The sequence below is a fragment of the Acomys russatus genome, chromosome 32, assembly GCF_903995435.1.
Source record: "Acomys russatus chromosome 32, mAcoRus1.1, whole genome shotgun sequence".
Taxonomy (NCBI): domain Eukaryota; kingdom Metazoa; phylum Chordata; class Mammalia; order Rodentia; family Muridae; genus Acomys; species Acomys russatus.
Genome location: NC_067168.1, coordinates 39,711,042 through 39,733,945, shown reverse-complemented (window position 1 = coordinate 39,733,945; position 22,904 = coordinate 39,711,042). Strand labels below are relative to the sequence as shown.

The 22,904-nt window shown below is 49.1% G+C and overlaps 1 protein-coding gene across 1 annotated transcript in view; it reads left to right on the top strand.

Annotated features, from left to right (window-relative positions):
• The window catches only part of Fbxl2 (F-box and leucine rich repeat protein 2), a 49,144-nt gene that overhangs the window by 22,674 nt on the left and 3,566 nt on the right, over positions 1-22,904 (top strand). Inside the window, exons 4-14 of the mRNA XM_051140397.1 lie at positions 1,969-2,023; positions 2,254-2,328; positions 5,116-5,210; positions 12,222-12,290; positions 12,389-12,484; positions 14,134-14,260; positions 14,369-14,443; positions 16,739-16,869; positions 17,969-18,029; positions 18,786-18,830; positions 19,356-19,412. Of these exons, the coding sequence (XP_050996354.1) occupies positions 1,969-2,023; positions 2,254-2,328; positions 5,116-5,210; positions 12,222-12,290; positions 12,389-12,484; positions 14,134-14,260; positions 14,369-14,443; positions 16,739-16,869; positions 17,969-18,029; positions 18,786-18,830; positions 19,356-19,412 (886 nt within the window). The remainder of the gene's footprint in view (positions 1-1,968; positions 2,024-2,253; positions 2,329-5,115; positions 5,211-12,221; positions 12,291-12,388; positions 12,485-14,133; positions 14,261-14,368; positions 14,444-16,738; positions 16,870-17,968; positions 18,030-18,785; positions 18,831-19,355; positions 19,413-22,904) is intronic.

Genomic DNA, 22,904 nt, shown 5'->3' with positions numbered 1-22,904 from the left:
CTCTGCACATGATATGTCTTTGGCAGTGTTCAAGGAGACCTTTTTAATCTTTTTAAAAAATATATATTTATTTACTTTATGTATATATGAGAGCTCTATGCACATGTACACCTGCAGGCCAGAAGAAGGTACCAGGTCACATTATAGATGGTTGTGAGTCACCATGTGGTTGCTGGGAATTGAACTCGGGACCTCTGGAAGAGCAGACAGTGCTCTTAACCCCTGAGCCATCTCTCCAGCCCCGACCTTTTAAATCTTTATCATATACTTTTGCATTGGACGCCAGCATGTGTGTGTGTGTGGGTAGTTTGTGGGGCCACTTTTGGGCCAGCAACATGGCTATTGGGGTAAGAGGGCCCTGTAGAGTGAGAAAGATAAACTCTCATAGAAGTTATGTAGGGGAACAGTGACCCTGACGTAAGAGTGTGAGTCTGTGGCAGTGCTATCAATGCCTGCAGCCTCACAGTTGACAATGAAGGCTTCTGTGACCACCTCTGCCCCACACCCCAAGATAAAGAAAGTCTAGACTAGAAGCCATTGAAGACCAGGCTGGCCTCGAACTCACAGAGATCCGCCTGCCTCTGCCTCCCAAGTGCTGGGATTAAAGGTGTGCGCCACCAACACCCAGCTGGAGAATTCTTTACAATTGTGGCAAGGATACGGAAGTGTATCTCTTCCCAGTTGACGGCTCTGGTAGGGGTGGGGAAGAACTTGGTTTTCTTTAAGTTTGGTTTCTTTGGAGTTTGACCAGGCTCCAATGGTATATGGCAACACAAAATGGATTTGATATTTTTCCTTCTTTTCCTTCTGGGAGGAGGTCCCAAGGAGTTGGGGTGGACCTGGGAGGCATGGGAAGTGAGTGTGACGTGGGTGCATTCTGTGAAACTCCCAAATAATCAATAAAAAATATTATGTTGGGAAAAAAAGAGAATGGATCTCTACGTAGGCACGCATCATTTTCTGTACTTAGACCATCTGTTAAGGCCAGTACAGCCTTAAGCTTCTATCTCCTGTGTTCACAGAGCATTGGAGAGCAACATTTGTCATCTCTAGTGCCATGGTATTGCGTGGCTCCACTGTGGTAGTGTGCAGCACTGCGGCATCCTAGGGCTCCGTTGTCCATCCCTGAGCCCACAGGGTTCTAACTCAACACTGGCTGTTACTTTGAAGAATTTGGTGAACTTCACTGATGTCTGTTCGCTATCTCACCCTGTCCCACTCCTCACACTTGCATGTCTCTTTTTTCACTCCCATGTATCGTGCCTGTGCTCAGCACACCCACCCTCCCACAGTGTCCCCTCCCCACCCCAGCACTTCATTGCGCACACAGTGAACTCACTGTGCTGTCATCAGCACCTCAGTTATCAGAGGGACCCCCTGAGGCCCTGCCATGCTCATGGCCACCTTCCTCCAAAGCCATTACAGATGTCACCAGGCTTCAGTCTGTCCCTTTGCTCCCAGTCTTCCTCATCTCCTGTGGCTCCTTTTGTGTGGAAAACCACTTAAAGAGTTGGGGCTCTTTGCTGGGTGAACGGATGTCTTCCCAAATGGGTTTTCTCATCAAACCTTTTGAACCACGTTATTTGAGGCTCTAAATCTGAACCTGTTCAGGAGGCTACACCAGGAGTTGGTGCTGTGCGTTAGGCACGTTGGCAGGACAGAGATTTGGTTAGCCCAGCCTCAGCACCTCAGTGCTCATCTTCAAGGAGAAAGAAGAAAGGTGGTCCATTTTTCCACATCTGGTTCTCAGAGCGGGAGAAAGAGAAGTTAGGTAACTAAGCAGAAGAGGCGCACACAGTCAGTTTTCCAACAGAGACGGGAAGCCGCTGTGCTTTGGTGCCCCCAGCAGCGCGAGGGCTCTTGAAAGTCTGTGCCTCTATGTGTCAGTTCGGATTTGGTCTTTCGAGTTCTAATCGTCCTAAGATGTTGCCACCATCTCATCTTCTCACCTTTTCTCTTTCTCTCTAGAATATTCTCCTTCTTGGATATCGTAACTCTATGCCGATGTGCACAGATTTCCAAGGTAGAGCCTTGCCTGATTGTCACTCAGTATCAACGGGACAGATGGGTTTGGTTCAAACAAAGCATTACACTTCAATGTTGTCTCCCTAACGTAACAGCTTTATACTTCTCTGTTTTCTTTTAATTTGATCTACACCAAGAATAATAGTTTGGAAATGAGAGACATGACATGTCAGTGCTCAGCAGGCGTGTGCCTCTCACCCAGCCTCCTCTTTTATGTCCGTCTCCCAGGCCTGGAACATCTTAGCCCTGGATGGAAGCAACTGGCAAAGAATAGATCTTTTTAACTTTCAAACAGATGTAGAGGTAAGTCAGTTCAGTTAAATTATTTTTATATTTATTGTGCGCGTGTATGTGTGTGTGTGTGTGTGTGTGTGTGTGTGTGTGCGCACATGCATGTGTGTGCATGTATGTGTGTGTATGTGCACAGGCGCATGGGGTATAAGTGGTTACAGGACAACTTGTAGGAGTTGGTTCCCTCCTTCCACTAAGTAGGTTCAGAGGATCAGACTGGGGTCTTCAGGCTTGGAACAGGCACCTCTACCTACTGAGACATCTTTTTGGTCCCAGTGGTGGTGGTGTTTTTTGAGACAGGGTCTCTTGGGCAGGAGAGATGGCTCAGCGGCTGAGCGACAGGGTGTCTCTGCATTGAGAACACCTACAGCAAGTGGGCCAAGTGGGCAGAGCACATCGCTCTCACTCTTCACCCAGGAGCCCTGCATTCCTCCTCATGCTTTGGCGTGTGAGTATAAAGGAGGCAGGGGCCAAGGAACCACGTGTCCCTCCTGTCACAGCCGCTGCCCCTGACTGCGCACATGTTCTAAGCATGCCACGTGCATTACAGCAGTTTGTCCTTTCAATCCCAGGCTGCAGAGACGGCTCAGTGGGTCAGTGTGCTGGCCGTGCCTGTGGAGGACTTGGATTTTGTTCCCAATAGCGCACGGTTGCTCACAGCCATCTGTGACTCACAGCCACCTGTGACTGAGTTCTAGGCGACCTGATGCTTTTAAAGGCTCCTACACTCATCTTGTGCACATCAACTCACAGTCAAATACACGAGCATGTAATAAGAGAAACTAATTTTAAAAACCAGACTGAAGAAACTGAGGAACAAATAGGTTGAGTCTAAGCACTTACTATCAGGGAAGGATTACACACCTGTGGGTTCATAGAAAAGACAGGAGTTGTTTAAGTGATGCTAACTTAGGGTCTTCCCTCCACTGTCACTTTGGGAGTGTCCATGCTTCCCTGAGGTGAGGCGGTTCCATGTCTTGAGAGACTGGACACGTGAGACCAGGAGATGGCTCAGTGGGCAAAGGTACTTGCTTGCCAACCCTGACTGTGTGAGCTCAGTCCTGGGGCCCCACGTGGCAGAAGGGAGAACAGACCTCCACACATGTGCCATGGCATTTATACACCTATATGCGTATAGATAAACAAACAACTAAAATAAAGATATTGGGCATCCCACATCCATCTCTGTAGTCACCCACCGCTGAGGAGCTGTTGACAGTTGGTAGTTGTGGGAAGGGCAAGGAGTCGGCTTTCTTTCAGGACGTTGCCCCTGGTGAGCCGGCCATGCTCCAGCGAAATGGCACAGGACCGAGGTGTATGGGCAGCACAAATTGGACTTGATGGGCGAAAAAACAAAACCGCCCAAGAAGTTGGGTGACTAAGAAAGAGGTGGATCTGGGAGGAGCTGGGGGGAACGATTATACAGGGTTCTCAAAGATCTAACTAAAGAGTGCTGCCAGGTCAAAAGTGAGGGGTAACCACACGCTGTGTTAACGTGGGGTGCTGGTGCCCAGGTAAGGCCCTTTTTGAGTTGGGCAGTGGTGGCACACACCTTTAATCCCACGCTTGGGAGGCAGAGGCAGGCGGATCTCTGTGAGTTTGAGGCCAGCCTGGTCTACAAGGTGAGTCCAGGACAGCCAGGGCTACACTGTTTCAAAAAGCAAAACAAAACAAAAGGCCCTTTTCTCCCGGAGCCTCTGGTCCTGATATGCCTGTGTCTAGCAGGTAACAGGGTTATTGAATAACTACTGAACTGGCAAAAGTCTTGTTATATTTTCCCCTCTTAGAAACAGTACATGACTTTTTTTTTTGTTGTTTTTGTTTTTCAAGACAGGGTTTCTCTGTGTAGTCCTGGCTGTTCTGGACTCGCTGTGTAGACCAGGCTGGCCTTCCAACTCACAGAGACCCACCTGCCTCTGCCTCCCTGAGTGCTGGAATTAAACGTGTGAGCCACCATGTCCGGTGACTTTTTTTTTTTTTTTTAATTCTGGTAGAAGAACTGTTGCTCCCATGAAGAAAGAATAGAGAGACCCTCAGAGTGGCGACGCGCCAATGCTGCCATGGGCTCTGGCTGTTAAGTGTTTCCGTTCCTAGCTCTCAAGTCCTAATTGTCCCTCCCTTTTTGGTAGCAAAAATTTATTTTGCAATTATCTTGGATTTTGCTTAAAGAAACTCAAGTTAGAGAGGTGTCTCAGGGCTTTAAAAAGTGCTCCCTGTTTTTCTAAAGTCTCCAAGCTCAGTTCCTAGCACACATGTTGGGTGGTTTGCAAGCTCCTGTGAGCTCAGACTCCAAGGGATCTGGTGCTGTTGTCTGGCCTTTGTGGGCACTCAGCACACACACAGAAATTAAAATAAAATATCTATATTTAATTAGCCCAGGTAATGTTTGAGAAAACATAATGAACACTTCCAGTGTTGGTGTTCAGGCTTGGAATGTTAGCCAGGCAGCAGTGTGCGCAGCAGTGTGTGCAGTCCTTCTTAGGCCTCTGCGAATGGCTATACATAACTGCATGCCACACGCACACATACTGCCGATACATTGGAATAGCTGGGAGTCTGGGGAGAGCATGCCCAAGGGAAGGCAGTCCTCAGTGTCCGCAGTGGGACTCTGCTACTGCACTTACAGTTCAGAGTATAAGCTCTCTCTCTCTCTCTCTCTCTCTCTCTCTCTCTCTCTCTCTGTGTGTGTGTGTGTGTGTGTGTGTGTGTGTGTGAGAGAGAGAGAGAGAGAGAGAGAGAGAGAGAGAGAGAGAGAGAGAGAGAGAGAGAGTGACCACTCCCTCCTTTTCTCCACTTCAGGGCCGAGTGGTGGAAAACATCTCTAAGAGGTGCGGAGGCTTCCTTAGAAAGCTCAGCTTGCGTGGCTGCATTGGCGTTGGGGACACCTCCTTGAGGTGAGTGGCAGCCACAGTGACGGCCACAGCAGCTGATGGCTGACATCAGAAAAGGCAGAGCAAACCCACACTAAGCTTTTCTTTGGTCCTTTCTGTGGTAATTTGCATAATGAGAGCTATGCCTTTGGATGAACGACCCACTGTCCTGAGGGACAAATGGCTTCGCCTGCCTAGTGTGAACTCTCTCCTGGATGTTGGTGGGGTGGTTACAGAGCACACGTGGAACATCAGGGGCATGCACCAAGTCAGCACTGGCACTTGTATTTGCTCGCCCTGTCCCTTCTCTACCCTCCCATCATCCTAGTTCCTTACAAGACTTTACTCACACACACACAGCAGTTCTTTCAAAGATGGCCTTATGGTGATAGAATTTTGCTTACTCGTGATGGGACGGGATTATTACGTCACTTTGATTACTGCTATCAATAGCACCCATACAGCTAAATGCGTACCTCTTCTCCTAAGTAGTGTGGTTTGTTTGATTTACAAGTTTGAGCCCATCATGGAGGGAGGCCAAGGCGAAGGCCTGAAGCGGAAGCCATGGAGGGAGCACCGATCACTAGCTGGCTCAGCTTCTTTTCTGTCTTTTTGTTTTTTTGTTTTTGTTTTTCTGGTTTTTCAAGACAGGATCTCTCTGTGTAGCCTTGGCTGTCCTGGACTCACTTTGTAGACCAGGCTGGCCTTGACCTCACAGAGATCCACCTGCCTCTGCCTCCCGAGTGCTGGGATTAAAGGCGTGTGCCACCATTTCCTGGCTTCAGCTTCTTTTCTTATACAGCCCAGGTCCACCCGCCTAGGGATTGTGTCGCCCACAGTGGGCTGGGTCAGCACTACATCAATTAGCAGTTAAGAAAAATGTTACCAGGTGTGGTGGTGCGTGCTCGTAATCCTAGCACTCAGGGAGGCAGAGGCAGGTGGATCACTGTGAGTTCGAGGCCAGCTTGGTCTACCAAGCAAGTTGGGGCAGCCAAGGCTATACAGATCTTTTGAAAAACCAAAACAACAACAACAACCACCCTCACAGACCTGGCCCCAGGTCAGTCTAAGTGACATAGCTGTGCATCTGAGGTTCCCTCTTCCCTGGTGACTGACTCTAAGGTTCTCTGCATTCGCAGATGAAGGTATCTATGACTAGGGAGTAAGCCATCTCTCCAGCCCATGAAGGACTTTTCTTTTTAAGACAGGGTCTCTCAATTTTGTAGCTCTGGCTGCCCTGGAACTTGTTATGTAGACCAGTATGGTCTTGAACTCACAGAGACCCACACCACACTCAGCGTCCAGGAGGGTTTTTAAAATAAACATATGGTAGAAAGTAGAGGCCGCGCTACTGGGACAGGGAAGGGAGTGCCGATGCAGGTCATGACTGTGGTCAACACCCAGGACCTACCAGAGAGAAGATACCACAGTGAAACTGTCGCTGGGACAGTGTAGATACACTAATAAATTAAAAACTGGTTCAGCCACCAGGCCAGACTTCTGCCTGAGCAGCTTTGTCCGTCAGAGAGATGGATGGATCTAGTTTATCAGGAAGCAGGAATGTACTAACAGGCCTGGTGTAGCTTACAATGTATGACATAAATCTAATAGTTGTCCCATGGAAGACAACAAAATAAAGGTGAAAATGTGGGTTTCTGGTAGGGACTACCAAATGCTATTTATTTGCTTGCTTGCTTGCTTGTTTTAGAGTCTCAGGAAATAGCCTTGGCTAGCCTAGAACTCACGGAGATTCACTTGCCTCCGCATCCTGAATGCTAGAGTTAAAGGTGTGCACCACCACCTCCCAATGAGAAATACCTTCCTACTGTGGAATGAAAACCCCGATTTAGTAGGAAAGCACTGTTGAGAGGCCAAGAATGTTTACTGCTTTGTTCTCAGTTTGACGCCAAAACTGTTTATTGATTATTTAGACAGCTGTGCATCAGACAGAGACTCTGTCCCTCTGTGCGTGGGTCCTGCCACTCAGCGCAGTGGCCTGGCCGTTCATTCACCTTGCTGTAGATTCTGACAGTTTGTTCCTCTCTGCAGATGAACAGTAACCCATCCTACGATGTACAGATGCTGTACAGATGTTGGTCTCACAGTGTATGAGTGCACTGCCTTTATGCACACCAGAAGAGGGCATCAGATCATATTACAGATGGTTGTGAGCCAGCATGTGGTTGCTGGGGCTTGAACTCAGGATCTCCAGAAGAGTGGTCAGTGCTCTTAACCACTGAGCCATCTCTCCAGCCCTGTAAGCTTGTCTTAAGAGACTGGGGAGATGGTGTGTTAAGAGCACTTGCTGCTCTTGCAGAATTCCCAGCCCCAGTGTCAGGTAGCTCAGAACCTATGTACTCCAGCTCCAGGGGATCTAGGGCCCCCTTCTGGCCTCCATGGGCACCTGCACTCACATGGCACACAGACACAGACACAGACATATGAATAAAAGTAACCTCTTACAATTGCATTAATACACCAGTCTTCCTGAGCTTCCAAGCTTAGCCAGCCTTAGGTGTGCATAGGATATTGTTGTGACCACAGAGTTGAGCAAAATCATCTGAAACTAAGCTTGTCTCATAGTATGTATAGCTGTGAGTATCTTCTATATTTTGCACATCTGCATTTATAGGCATCTGCATCCAAACACAAAATGGTCTCTGGGGAGGTTTCAGTGTTCATTCAGTGTCCACCCCTAGCCACCTGCTCCCCAGCTAACTCCCTGTCCTCAAAATTCTACAGCTTCTAAGGGACCCAGTGTTCCACGTGTACAGCTGTGGAAACAGGGCAGATTCAGACATTAGTGCTGCATTACCTAATGCAGAGAAACCAAAATTCAAAATGTCAGACAATCACTAAAGTCATAAGTCCAACCACTTGTTACTCCAGGGATCTGCTGCGGTGGGGTCCTGTGCAGCCAGTGTCAGTCATGGATCTGCTGCGGTGGGGTCCTGTGCAGCCAGTGTCAGTCATGGATCTGCTGCGGTGGGGTCCTGTGCAGCCAGTGTCAGTCATGGATCTGCTGCAGTGGGGTCCTGTGCAGCCAGTGCCAGTCAGTGATCTGCTGAGGTGGGGTCCTGTGCAGCCACTGTCAGTCATGGATCTGCTGCGATGGGGTCCTGTGCAGCCACTGTCAGTCATGGATCTGCTGAGGTGGGGTCCTGTGCAGCCAGTGTCAGTCAGTGATCTGCTGCAGTGGGGTCCTGTGCAGCCACTGTCAGTCAGGGATCTGCTGCGGTGGGGTCCTGTGCAGCCAGTGTCAGTCAGTGATCTGCTGCAGTGGGGCCCTGTGCAGCCAGTGTCAGTCAGTGATCTGCTGCAGTGGGGTCCTGTGCAGCCAGTGTCAGTCATGGATCTGCTGCAGTGGGGTCCTGTGCAGCCAGTGTCAGTCAGTGATCTGCTGCGGTGGGGTCCTGTGCAGCCAGTGTCAGTCATGGATCTGCTGCGGTGGGGTCCTGTGCAGCCAGTGTCAGTCATGGATCTGCTGCAGTGGGGCATGGCTCCTGGGGCATGGCTACAATGGTTGTGGCTACCCTCCACCCCACCCCCTGCACCACTCAACCCAGAAAGAGAGAGTTGTCACACCTTCCTGCACCACAGGTCAGACTCAAGGACAGCCTGGAAATGGATCCTCAGCCCTATGTGGGCGGTGAGGACAAGAGGACACAGGCCATACCACAGGCAGGATGGAAGACAAGGTAGAGCAGGGCCCCAGCAGGGAGAGCTGAGTGGAGGACAGTCTGGGTCATACAAGAAGGGCCCCTGCCACTGGAGAGAGGCTTTGTCAAAGTGGGTCTCGCCGATGAGTGAGGGCAGGGTCCTATGAAGGAAGGAATGCAGCCTGTGGGCAACATGCATGCAAGGATAGCTATGAATGTGGCCTAGCAGTTTTTGGTGACTCAATTGTACAGTTTTTTGCCTGTTTGGTTGGTTTGCTTTTTCGAGACAGGGTTTCTCTGGATAACCAGGTTTCTTTGGTTGTCCTGGACTCGATTTGTAGACCAGGCTGGCTTCAAACTCCGAGATTGGCCTGCCTCTGCCTCCTGAGTGCTGGGATTATAGGCGTGCACCACCACACCTAGCAAGTTTTGGAATTAAAACGCAGATCTATTTAGAATATTTTGGGGCAGCCGTTGGCTGCTGAGCCCATGGACCTCCCCATTGCGCCATGCCCCTGACCAGAGTTGCTCTGTATATATTGTATAGGGTATACATTCGAGTGTGGGTTATTCTTACACAATCTGTCTTATAGGCAGTCACACACACTTTAACAGCCAGCACCATCATGTCTTGAAATCAGACACAGTTGGTCTTCAACCCTGCTCTTCCCCAGTGCATTTCAGGACCAGCTTGCCAGCTCCTTCAGGGCAGGCTTGAAACTGCCGATCCTTCTGGAGAGAAGTGCCTTCTTGACAAACAGATCAGTCACAGTGTTTGCATATTTAAGTGTTCAAGTCCTCACGGCTTGCACTGAGTAGGGTGAAAGTTGTATATAAATTTCTCATACTTAGTTCTAAGTATTGTTTTAAGATTATTTATTTTAAATTATGTGAACATGTTTTTCCCTTGGGGGTGGGGTATGTATATTTAGGTGCAATACCCAAGGAGGGCTAGAAGAGGGCATCAGATTCCCCTGGAGTTACGAGTTAAAGGGATTGTGAGCCACCTACTATGGGTGCTGGGAACTTAACTCAGGTCCTGTACAAGAGCAGTAAGTGCTTAGCCACTGCGTCATCTCTCCCACCCTGCCTCTAGATATTCTGAAGTGCGGTTGCAAGTTGTAAGCTTTATTCCAGTCATCTTCACTGCTCATTAGAAATAAAAAAGTGATTAATTTCTATCCCTTGCTTTTCCCTCCTGTAGTGCTGGGGATGGAAACTCATACGTGTCACATATGTGGTTTACACCTGAGCCTTATCCCACACTAACACCTGTGTGTTTGTGTATGAGTCCATGTGTTACTGCAGGTCGTACCCAGAGCCTTATACACACCAGGCAGACCCTGTACCTCTGAGCACATCCTCTGCCTTCCGCACTTTGCTTTCTTTTGGCTAGTTTCCCTAAGAAACCTTCACACTCACTGATCTCTTTCTACCTGCCATATCTAATCTGTTGTTCATCTCAGCATTTGGTTTTCATATCTAAAGTTTACCCTGTCTTCTCCTCTCGTCTGTGTGGAACACCTTTACTCAGCCCTGTAGCCGTGCAGCACTCAGTGTGGATGCAGTGATAACCTTCGACGCCCTTGCCCACTGGCTTTGCTGTGTCTGGTGGTTTGGTTTAGTTTGCTTTGGTTTGGCTTTTGAGACAAGGTTTCCCAGTGTAGCCTTGGTTGGCCTAGGCTCACTTTGTAGACCAGGATGGCCTCGAACTCACAGACATCTGCCTGCCTCTGCCTCCTGAGTGATGGGATTACAGGCGTGTGCCACCACCGCCCGGCTGCTGTGTCTGTTCCGAGTAGACTGATTGGATGAGCCTGTGTTTCTTATGCTGTGTTTTCACAGCTTTGTTCAGTGTGGGCAGACATCACGAGCTCCGCCATCTTAGGTGTGGAGCAGTGTTGTTCCTCCGAGTGATCTTTTGTGCTTAATTCTAGGAGGCAGCTGCACTGTTCTCACTGTTCTTTTTGCGGGTCGCATCCTTTGTTAGGCTCAGGTTGGTAGGGTGTAGCTTGTGAACGAGAGCTCTTGCGGCTCTTGGGAGGCCCATGAACCCCAGCACCACAAAAACAAAAACAAACAAACAAACAAAAGTCATTCAGACCATTAATTAATTAAAGACTTAAATTTTTAAATCTTACGTGTATAAGTGTCTGCACATACGAATATGCAGCACACGCACACAGTGCCTGCAGAGGCCATGAGAGGACCCTGGAGTCCCTGTAACTGCAGTTATGATGGTTGTGTGCAGCCTCGTGAGTGATGGGAACCAAACTCAGGTCCTCTGCTAGAGCAGCAAGTGCTCCTAACCACTGGGTCATCCCTTCAGCTCCCATTAAGTAATTAAAACAAAAGATCCTTAGGTCGCGCAGAGACAAATTTCATTTAGGCTACTTCTGCATTCCTGCACCTAGAAACTTCTCACCGCCCAACTCCAGAAGCGATGACACATTTTTAAGTTTTTGCAGGTGGAAGTAGCTACTGTATCCCCACCCCCGCCGCCCCCCAGGACCTTGGTGCTCTTCCGATCTCATACTTCTGGCTAATTCTTACCCCAGCCATAGGCAGTTGCTCACGTGTGCATGTCATGGTCACACATGGCAGCTGCTGGCATATTCTGCTCCACTTGCACCACTGTCCATCAATGGACCTCTTAGGTTTCAGCTCCACCTGCCCAGCCCACAGGGATCCAGTTGGGTTCCCCATCCCTACACGTTGGCAGGACACAGTGAGCAGGTGGCCTGTGCCCTGTGGCTAGGTTATAGAGGTATTCCATGGGACAGCCAGGACTGGACCCCTGCCTGAGACCTGCTGAAGTCAGCTCAGGAAGACGCAGGTTGGCTGAGCCATGTCCTGTCAGGACAGGGTGGTGGTGTGTGGCTTTCTGCTTCTGGCCTTGCTGTCACTCACAGTCAAGGCAGCTGTTCTTCAGGACTCAAGGTCCTTGCCAGTAAGTGATGGGACTTGATACTAATGAAATGGACAGTGGTCAGAGTGGCCCAGGGCACAGTACAGGAAAGATTTCACCCCTTGCTTCAAACGGACTTTTCCAGTAGAGAAATGCCTCTCAGCTCAGATGATCCCCAAGGTGGGGTTGGAAGAGGTCAAGTGACAGGGAGCTTGGGCCTTCATTCCTCAACCTGTGGTACCAGGCTACAGCAGGCAGCACCTGAGACTGTTCCTGGTTACCTAGCCCTGGAGTCTGTGGCCTTTGGAAAACGCTGTTTACAAGTGGATGGTTGTGCTGCCCCCTAGTGGGCACCTCATAGCATGCAGCCGCTGGTCTCTCAGAGCGTCAACTCTGATGCTTTAAAGCTTTTTTGCTACTTTGGAGAAAACCAGCCACAACAACTTTTCTCTCTCTCTCTTGTTTTAGGACCTTTGCACAGAACTGCCGAAACATTGAGCACTTAAACCTCAATGGCTGCACGAAAATCACTGACAGGTAGGAGTAAGGATGGGTCTGGGGACAGAGTGGCCACAGGGAGATAGGGCCGAGAAACAAGGTTGAAAATATCTTTAGCGTGCCTGCCTTTTTTTCAGCACGTGCTACAGCCTTAGCAGATTCTGTTCCAAGCTGAAACACCTGGACCTCACCTCCTGCGTATCCATTACCAATAGCTCCTTAAAGGGCATCAGGTGAGAGTACCTGACATTTGGGGGTCAAAAGAAGCCACATGGGCTGAGGAGGTAGCTCAGCCTGTACAGCAGTGAAGACCCAGAGTCCACGTATACAGCCAGGAGTTATGACACCTGCCTGTGACCTGGGGAGTGCTGGGGAGGTGGTGACATGAGGAGCCTAACTGAATTAGGGAGCTTAAGCCAGGTGCAGTGAGAGACCCTGTGTGGTAAGGAGGCACAGATGCAGGAAAATGGACAAGTGAGTCACGAAAGAGGATATAAGGCTGGGGAGGGCTCAGTGGTTAGAGCACATACTGCCTCTGCAGGGTAGCCAAGCTGCCAGCACCCATGTTGGGCAACTAACAGTTGCCTGTAACTCCAGAGCCAGGGGTATGATGACCTCTTCTGGCCTCTGTGGACAACTGCATTCAGAGGCACATAACTACACACACACACACACACACACACACACACCTGCATTCAGAGGCACATAACCACACACACACACACACACACACACACACACACACACACTTTATTTTATCTTTTAAAATTTATTTATTTATTGTATATGAGTACTTTATCTGCAGAAGGCGGCATCAGATCACATTACAGATGATTGTGAGCCACCATGTGGTTACAGGGAACTGAACTCAGGACCTCTGAAAGAGCAGGTTGCGCTCTTAACCACCGAGTCATCTCTCCAGCCCCCCCCCCCCCACTTTAAATTTAAAAAGAGACTTTAAGGCTAATTGTTTTCTATTTTAAAACGATTTATTTTATGTGCATTGATGTTTTGCCTGTATATATGTCTGTGTGAGGGTGTCAGCTCTCCTGGAACTGGAGTTACAGACAGTTATGAGCAGCCATGTGGGTGCTGGGACTTGAACCCAGGTCCTCTGAATGAGCAGCCAGTGTTCTTAACCACTGAGTCATCGCTCCAGCTTCCTGTTTTCTATTTTCAACTCTATCTTCTTTTTTCTTTTTGTGGTGGATAAGTACATAAAACTGTAATTGAGAGTGAAAGTATGAAATCCGGAGAAGAACCTGTGGCTTTGGAATGACCCTTAAAAAAAAAAAAAGATTTATTTATTTACTTATTGTGTGTATACTGCTCTGACTGCATGTACACCTGCAGGCCAGAAGAGGGCATTAGATCAATTATAGGTGGTTGTGAGCCACTATGTGATTGCTGGGAATTGAACTTAGGACCTCAGGAAGAACAGTTAGTGCTCTTAACCTCTGAGTCATCTCTCCAGCCCTGGAATGGCCCTTCTGATTGCATATTCACTGAGGTGGGGCCAGTGTTTGATTTGGTATGTTAATCTACCTGTGTCATGTTTTGTTTGTTTACTTGTGAGCTAATTGCAATCAACTGATCTTTTAAAAATTAATGGCAAAAGGTGGCAAGCAATTTAGGAAGACACCTAAAGTCAACCTCTGGCCATACAGAACATGCACCCACACACATGTGCACTTACACAGGGAAACCCAAAACCCAACACTAGTATGGTTAGTGTCTTGGTCTGAGGCATTCCCTGCATCTCCACTGGGTGAAGAAGTGGTGGTTCAGCCAGGCTGTGGGCTCGTCTCCTCTCTGTGGTGAACTGAGTCCAGCATTGTCTGCAGGAGGCCGCATATGGTGCTCTTGTTCTTTGTTCTCTCAGCGAGGGTTGCCGGAACCTGGAGTATCTGAACCTCTCCTGGTGTGACCAGATCACAAAGGAAGGCATTGAGGCGCTGGTGCGTGGGTGCCAGGGCCTGAAAGCCCTGCTCCTGAGAGGTTGCACGCAGGTACTGGGCACTCATCTGGTGAGCCTGTTTTCGTTGCTGTGGCAGTCATCTTGATGCCTGACCCATTCTCTCACCTGGATCCCTCTTTCATTTCCTCCATCCACTCAGTTAGAGGATGAAGCTCTGAAACACATTCAGAACCACTGCCATGAGCTCGTGAGCCTCAACCTGCAGTCCTGCTCAGTAAGTATGGACCCTGGCAGCTGTGCGCAGCTGCACTGCCCGCTGCACCTGTGCCCCACCTGCGCTGCAGTCCCACATTAAGCTGCACATGCCCAAAGTGGCTGGCATATGGCCACATGGCCTTGCCCTGACTCCTCATCCTCCATAGTCATTGGAGCTATGAGTCTGTGAGGGGAGAAAACCATAAGGCGGCAGCATGTTCAGCACATGGCACTTCCCCCAAATCATACAAGTCAGACTGCTATGCCCAGATTGATCCCAAAAGGAACCAGAAAGACTCGAAACCGCTGTAAATACAAGAGGAATCTTTAATTCAGCCCTGGGCTGGGTGGCGCCCAATCCCCAAATCAAAGGTCTCAGTACAGGATCCTGGGCTGTGCATGGGGGGCTTTTTATACATTCTTCCTTCCCAGTGCTTCCCAAGGGGGGAAGGGGGAACTCATTAACATGAGGGGGTCTAAGGTCCAAAAGGTTTAACTTCCTTTGTTCTCTTTTTTTCTGCCATTTGTTCAGGGAAGTGTGTAATCCCATCTCAGGGCAGGGAGACGGTGTCAGTTGCTATCAGACTAACTATCTCTGGTTGTAGCTGTGAGCTTGAATCTCCTTTAGGTCTGTTTCTTCAAAGAATTTTGTGGACTTCAGATAGGCTGACGCCAAGACCATGCAGTGTTAGTCAAAATGCTCCGTGCTTCCTTTGGGGTTTAGCCAATTTAAAAAATCTTCTAGGCTTCTCATTCTTTCAAGACTTGATTGTTAGTTTCTATACCTGTATTCATATTTAGACAGAAACATGTTTATTCACTTATATGAATATATATGACATATATATCATATATGAGAGACAAATGGACATGGTCTCACTGCATAACTCAAGCTAGCCTGAAACTCACAATTCTCATGCCTCGTTATACTAAAAGCTGAGATTACAGGTGTGAGCCAATATGCCTAGCTGACTCTTTAAAATATGCCTGGCTGACTCTTTAAAAATCAGGATGCTGTGACTGGTCACTACCTAGCTATACCTTGGTAAGATCTCAATGTAATTTCTTTTTAACACATTATAGCCGACAACCTCTCTGATTCCTCACTGAGAGTGATAGCATCAGGCTGGGGACATAGCCCAGTCACTTAAGTGCTGGCCTTGCAAGCACAGGGACCTGAGCTCGACCTGTAGAACCCATGTGAAAAGGCTGAGCACCAGGGCAGCAGAGACAGCAGCATTCCTCCAGTTTTGGCCAGGCAGCCTACTCTACTTGGGGCGTTCTGAGCTAATAACCAAGTGTGTCTCAAGAAGCAAGGTGGGATCCTGGGCTTTCCATGTCCACTGCTAGGGTATTTTACAGCTGAGCTGAAGCTTCCCCTATCCCTGTTGTTTGTTTAGTGATATTGGCAACTACTGACTCAGTGATCGCCCAGACTCATTTGCTTTCTGTTTCTTACTTCGGTTTTGGACAGTCTTGTTTGTTCGTTTGAGACAGGGTCTCAGTACATAGCCTTGGCTGGTCTGGAACTTGTTAGCTGGCCCAGGCTGACTCCAGACTTGCAGAAATCTACCTGCCTCCACTTCCCAAGTGCTGGGATCAAAGGTGTAGGCCTGACTGGTTTGGTTTTGTTGAGGTAGGGTGTAGGTTTGGTTTTCTTAACCAATATATTTTATTACGAACTTATTAACTGAGCATACGTCCCTTATAACCTGACTAACCGAAACAATAGGAAAAGAGGATTAGAGAATAACAAAACCGTAAGGATATCAGTTCCGAGGAATGATTCTCCTGGCATAAGCAGCAGGATTTCTTCTGCTGGAACCTGGAGTAACCAGAACCCGGAACCTCAGCAGGAGCCGGGAGCCCCGAAGCCTTCCCTCAAGCACTTCTCTCTAGGAGCGTCTCAAAGTGGAGCGATGAACAGCCAAAACTATCCTAAGTCTCCAAAGGCCCAGCCTCTTGTTTCTGGCTCACTTATATATCTCCTCTGAGTCTATTCATGGACCTTCTCAGCTGGCAACAATCAAGCTCCCACACGAGATGGTTTGCCTTCCAGTGGGATTAACATCATCTGTTCTCTCACAAGACTGCTCCCCATCCCACACTTGGGATCATAACAAAAACAGATTTCTCTCTCTTTCAGTAGGGTTTCGCTTATAAAGTCCAGGAAGAGCTGCCTCAGCCTTCTCGGTGCTAGGACTACAGGCCAGTGCTGCTGCACTCAGCCTGCTTGCTGCATGTGGCCTGTGGATGTCAGGGTGAAGTCAGCGGAGCCAGTGCCCAAGCCTGATTCCTGTGCTCTTCTCCCCAGCGCATCACTGATGAGGGTGTGGTGCGGCTCTGCAGGGGCTGCCACCGGCTGCAGGCTCTGTGCCTCTCAGGTTGTGGCAACCTCACGGATGCATCTCTCACAGCCCTGGGCCTCAACTGCCCCAGACTGCAGTGAGTATGACCCACTTTTGCTGTGGCTCCAAGAGGACTAAGCTGCCATAGGGGAGAGGCTGGCTAGCACTCAGGGAGGGGCGGTGAAGCCAGGAGCTGTCGGGTGGATTTCAGTAAGATAGCACCCAACCCCATCAAGGGAGGATGGGTGTGCAGTGCCGCTGACCCTAATATGTTGTTTCTTGGTCTGTTTGATGCGTTGTTCCATAATTTGCCTCATGCTGCTATGCTTTGGCTTTGCCATGGGAGTGGTCTGGTGTTGTGTATCCTATAGCGGGTCTCTGCCTGCTAAGCCGGTCAGTAGATGGGTAGTCTCAACTGCCCATCTTGTTGTCTTCCAGAATATAGGAAGAAAGGCTGGTTCCCAGTGTGGAGCACTACGGCCTCCTGGCTCCACACTGGCCCTGCACACGCAAGAGCTCAGTGGGGGAGAGTAGCCACCCCCTGTAGGTCTGTGCCACTCTGATTTACCCCAGCACACCCCAGTGAGTGGGCACTCTCAGCAGAAACTGAGGCACAGAGGGAGTCAGCTTGTCCTGCATCTCACAGCGGATAAGGAGGGAGAAAGGGTTTGAACCTATAGCTTTTATTTCAAACCCAGCAGTCAACACAAACCATATAAGAGGCAGTGGGAAAATTCTATTTTTTTAGATATTCCATTGAAATGGTTTCAATTCTTAAGAGAATTAATTCATGTTTTTCATTGCCTACAGTTTAAAATTCCCTAGAAGTCAACTAGAGTAGCTCAATCCCCAGTACCACAAAATAAACACCAAGGACCTCAAGATGATCTTGTTTAGCAGGAGTCCATTTTAATTGGTTTTTTAACAGTAGTGGTGAAGCCAGGTGTGGTGGTGCACCCCTTTAATCCCAGCACTCGGGAGGCAGAGGCAGGCGGATCACTGTGAGTTCGAGGCCAGCCTGGTCTGCAAAAGTGAGTCTAGGACAGCCAAGGCTACACAGAGAAACCCTGTCTCGAAAAAACCAAAACCAAAACCAAAACGAAAACAAACAAAACTAACAAGAATTCACACCATGCAGGGTGTTTATGTTGCTAACCAGGCACTGCTTTTTGTCTCTCCTTATGCCCCCTTTACAGAATTTTGGAGGCTGCCCGATGCTCCCAACTGACTGATGCAGGCTTTACACTCTTAGCTCGGGTAAGGCATCCGGTTTGAACAAAACCATGCTGTAATTCAACCCCTAATTCAAAGTAACTCAAGGTAGTTTTGAGGAGCACAAGGAAACGAAAAGTCAGCTTCAGAAGAGATATAAGGTAGGCTAGAACCCTTCTGGTAGCTTTTGCACTTTTTTCTCAGCGTGCCAGGACTCTAGGGAGATGCTGGCAGGGACATCCAACTTTTCAACATAGCATTGTCACCTGCAAAGTTCATGCTTAGTAACTGTGCAGTTGAGTCACCAGAAAACTGCTAGTCCACATTCATAGCTATCCTTGCATGCCTGTTGCCCACAGGCTGCATTCCTTCCTTCATAGGACCCTGCCCCTCACTCATCGGCGAGACCCACTTTGACAAGGCCTCTCTCCAGTGGCAGGGGCCCTTCCTGTATGACCCAGACTGTCCTCCACTCAGCTCTCCCTGCTGGGGCCCTGCTCTACCCTGTCTTCCATCCTGCCTGTAGTATGGCCTGTGTCCTCTTGTCCTCACCGCCCACATAGGGCTGAGCATCCATTTCCAGGCTGTCCTTGAGTCTGACCTGTGGTGCAGGAAGGTGTGACAACTCTCTTTCCAGGATGAGAGGATGAGGCAGGGCCCTGGCAGCCACACCCATTATCCAAAGTGAGCTTGACTCAGCTGGCAGCCACTCTGAATTGCTGGTTTGGGATGGCTGCAGGAGTGAACTGGTGAGCTGCTCTTCACATGGCCTGCATAGCAGTGTCTTGTGGCCTCTTTCAGAATTGCCATGACCTGGAGAAGATGGATCTTGAAGAATGCGCCCTGGTGAGTGGACTCCTGGCAGCCAGCCCTTAGGGCTGCCCTGTCTCTATTGGGGGCTGCCACAGTAAGCTCAGAGTACCACTACCCTGCATGGTGGTGGGGACTGGGCCCTCATTAGGCCACTTGTAATGGGATTTGTATACATTTGGCTCTTCCAGGACCTCAGACAGGCTACAGCAGAGACATGCAAGAGAGCAGCGCCCATTTCCAAGCATGAGCAGTGTTCCTTTTATTTTATACAAAGCTTGGAATGGAATGAACCGCTGTGTTGGGTGGTAGGGTGACTACAGAGAAGGGTGTCCTCGGGAACCCTCTTGTCTTCCCCTTTTGTGTTTTATCCCTGGGCTCCCTCAGACACCAGAAGTGAGGCTAAACAGCAGTGTACCTCCCAAGGAGCTGTCAGTTTGAGCTGAGTGTGCTTAGATGAGGTCTTAGTTCGCTTTTTGTCCCCTCCGAGCCCCACGCTCAGAAGTAGGATTAGGTATAGTCATGGCGTAGAAGCCACGCTGACAGTGTGTTTCCCTCCAGATCACCGACAGCACCCTCATCCAGCTCTCCATCCACTGTCCCAAGCTACAAGCCCTGGTGAGTCTGACTTACTGGTGAGAGTAGTGGCTTAAGAATGAAAGGATTCTCCCCCACAGCAAATGCCGTGCAAGCCCACTTCCTGTCAAGCCACTATTATTCTTGGTTTTAAAGATCTCCTTGCTGGGTTAGCCTGGGCTGTGGGGTATCTCAGTGTTACTGCATACACAGTAGGAAGTGAAGCTGTAGGAACTCACAGCCCCATCGCTTCACCTGACCTCATGTTCATCTTGTCAGGGAAGTGAGAGTTGGCATGTAAAATACCACTACCTAGTACCAAAGAGTAAACCATCCTCCTGATAGGTTTGCTTTTCATTCCCTCAGCTGTAGGGGAAAAGAGGTCTGTGCATGTTCTCAAAGATCTAACAACAGCCATGATTGGATTGCTTTCTTGGGAATGCCTTACAGTAGCCAGAGTTCTCCCCGGTGGGGGTCGGGGAGGGAGGGAGGTTCTGAGCACATGTACACAAACTCCCGATGCTGCTTCTAGAGATGGGACTTATGACTAAAACTGAACTTGAGCACCACAGTGAGCCAGGTGGTGTGATGTGCACAGGTGTGATCTTACCTCTTGGGAAACGACACAGAAGACTTCAGGTTTGAGCAGAGCCTGGCTGGCATGGAGAGACCATAGTTCAAAGAACAAAATAAAGAAAAAGCTTACTCCAGAAACCGAAGAGCCCAAAGTAAACCCCACCAAAGATGGCTAGCAGACAGGCAGGCCTAGAACTGCAGTGGACATGACAGCTCAGGGCTGAAGGGAGAGAAACACTGTAGGTGGCAGGCTCGCATTCACTAGTATCCTGAGGGCTCCTTTGCCTGGGACTGTTGTCACTGGAGAATACAGGAAACTTGGGCAACAGCCACCTCAACCCAGCTCTGGAGCTTGACTCTCTGGGTAAGGGATGGGTGAGGAAGGAGCATGTACCCTGACCCGGGCTAACGCCCCAGCAGCCTGAGGGCAAATCCAGGTACAGGCTTTATCTGACGTGCGTTTGTAGTACAGTGGGGCCCATGTTTACATGGACAGCCAGCTCAGTGTGATTGACAGAATGACTACACAACAAGATGGCCCTTGGCTGGAGTGACTCCTGGCACACCCGCAGAGCAAAGCCAGTATGAGTGCAAAAAGGGCAGCCTCCTTTCTCTGCTGGAAGTGAGCTTTCCGTAGCTTACCAGCTTCCTGGGTAGGTCAGGTGGTGTACACCTTTAATCCCAGCACTCAGGAGGCAGAGGTAGGCAGATCTCTGAATCTGAGGCCAGCCTGGCCTACATAGAGACCCTGTCTTTAAAAAAATCCAGCTGGGCAGTGATGGCACACACCTTTAATCCCAGCACTTGGGAGGCAGAGGCAGGAGGATCGTTGTGAGTTTGAGGCTAGCCTGGTCTACAAAAGCAAGTCCAGAACAGCCAGGACTGTTACACAGAGAAACCTTGTCTCAAAAAACCTTTTAAAAATTTAATAATAATCTTTCTTATTCTTTGTTACCTTACCACTGACTTTCAACTAAATGCCTAGGCACAGGACTTCTATTTAAATATCAAGAAGGCCAACAGAAGATGGGGATGACAGCCAGGGATCTTAGGGCCAGGGGGACTGAGTGAGTCCCTGGGTGTTCTTTGTTTTGTGTATCCCAGATGGGACTCTAAAGGATGCTGAGATGGGGGGAACCCCCAAAGAACCTGTTGTTTTTGATCAAAAGACCAAGAAAAGGCTGGCCTATCAAGAAGCCTTTCTGACAGTAACCTTGAATAGAACTGTGCTGCCCACCCTGCCAGTGCAGGGCAAATGGAGGGCTAGGAGGCTTTCATCTTCGCCCAGTAGTGACAATCTGCTGAGACCACACAGGGAGCCTAGATCTGGAGCCTCACTGGATGTCTCCCACACCTGAGTCAGGGCTGTTCAGAGCAGTCTGAACACCTACCTCTGCTTCCCAGTAACAAGGTGCCTGCCCCTTGGGCATCAGACAACTCGACTTGGCCACTGTATGCTCACAACAGGGCATTACCCACAGCAACAGTGCCATAGGCCTGGTGCAAGGAGATGTAAATATGACATCAGAACCTTTGGATCCAACAGAATATTCTAGACTAATGAGAAGAGATGGTTGGTGGCTAACACCAAGATGACAAGTCCAGATAACACGACAGCTTTTTGTTTGTTTCAAGACAGGGTTTCTCTATGTAGCCCTGGCTGTCCTGGACTCACTCTGTAGACCAGTCTGGCTTCAAACTCCCAGAGATCCATCTGCCTTTGCCTCCCAAGTTGGGATTAAAGGTGTGCACCACCATGTCTGGCTTACATGACAGCTTTTTAAAGCAGACTTCAGAAATATGTTACAGTCAGAAATTATGAAAACACTGTAAAACCAACAGAAAGTCAATGTCTGGGGAAAGATAGAGTATATAGAATTGTTCGGAAAATTAAAATGAAAATTCAGTGAATAGCCTTAAAGCAGAGTGGAGGACAGCTTACTCTTGGCAAGTGACAAGCAGCTGAAGACAACAAAGAACAAGAGGGGTGGCTTAGGGACTTAGGGAGCTGGAAAAAAGACGCTGCGGCCCTTAGGATACCACAACTAGAGCTAAAAATTCCCAAGTTAGTAAAATGTTCCTGTAGGTTGAAGGGGATCAAACCTTGGCATCGTCATCATCCATCTTGCAGCTACCAAAGGCAGTTCCTTATAGGAAACCTGGGGCAGAACCAGCCTTAGCAAAGGCCCAGAATTCTCAGCTCAGAATCCTGTGTGGTGGAAATCCACCCCCTCTCCCCCGCGAGGAAGTGTCGGGAGACCATGGACATGTAGGAACCCTTGTGAGCTGCTGGTGAGAATGTATAAGGATCCTTCTGCCACAGAACGCAATACACTGGACCCTCAGACTGTTAGGCTGCAACCCATAGTCCAGGGATGTTGCTGCTCCTGTATATTTCAAAACAAAACAAAACAAAAGCCACAAGCCAACTTGAAAGGATGTAAGAGATCGGCACGCACATTCAAATCCAGTGTTAGTCCACAGCAGCCAAGGGGAAACAACCCAAATGCCCATCAGTAGGTAAACACACTACGCTGCACACACAGAGGGAAGCCCTGGCACATGCTTCAGATGTCTGAGCTGGAGGACCCAACAGTAAGTGAAGTAAGCCAGTCCCCCAAAGACAATTTCGTCTTCTGTAGGTGTTTCTACTTCTGAGACACCCAGTCAGAGTTGCATGGATAGAAGGTAGCACAGTGGTTACCAGAGGCTGAGGGAAGGGAATGTGTCCTGCAGTGAGGGCCCTGTGAAAGGTCCTGGAGCCCCAGTAGCAATAACCTGAACTACCGAAATTACAGCCTTTCAGCTTAAGATGGCAACAGAAAAGATTACATGTGAGCACTGAAGAGCAGCCTTCTAGATAACTACAGCCAAGGAGGAAGACTCTAGAGTAAAAGGGGAAGGATGGCTGAATGAAAATAAAAACACAATGTATCACAATGTGTAGGTGGTAACTAA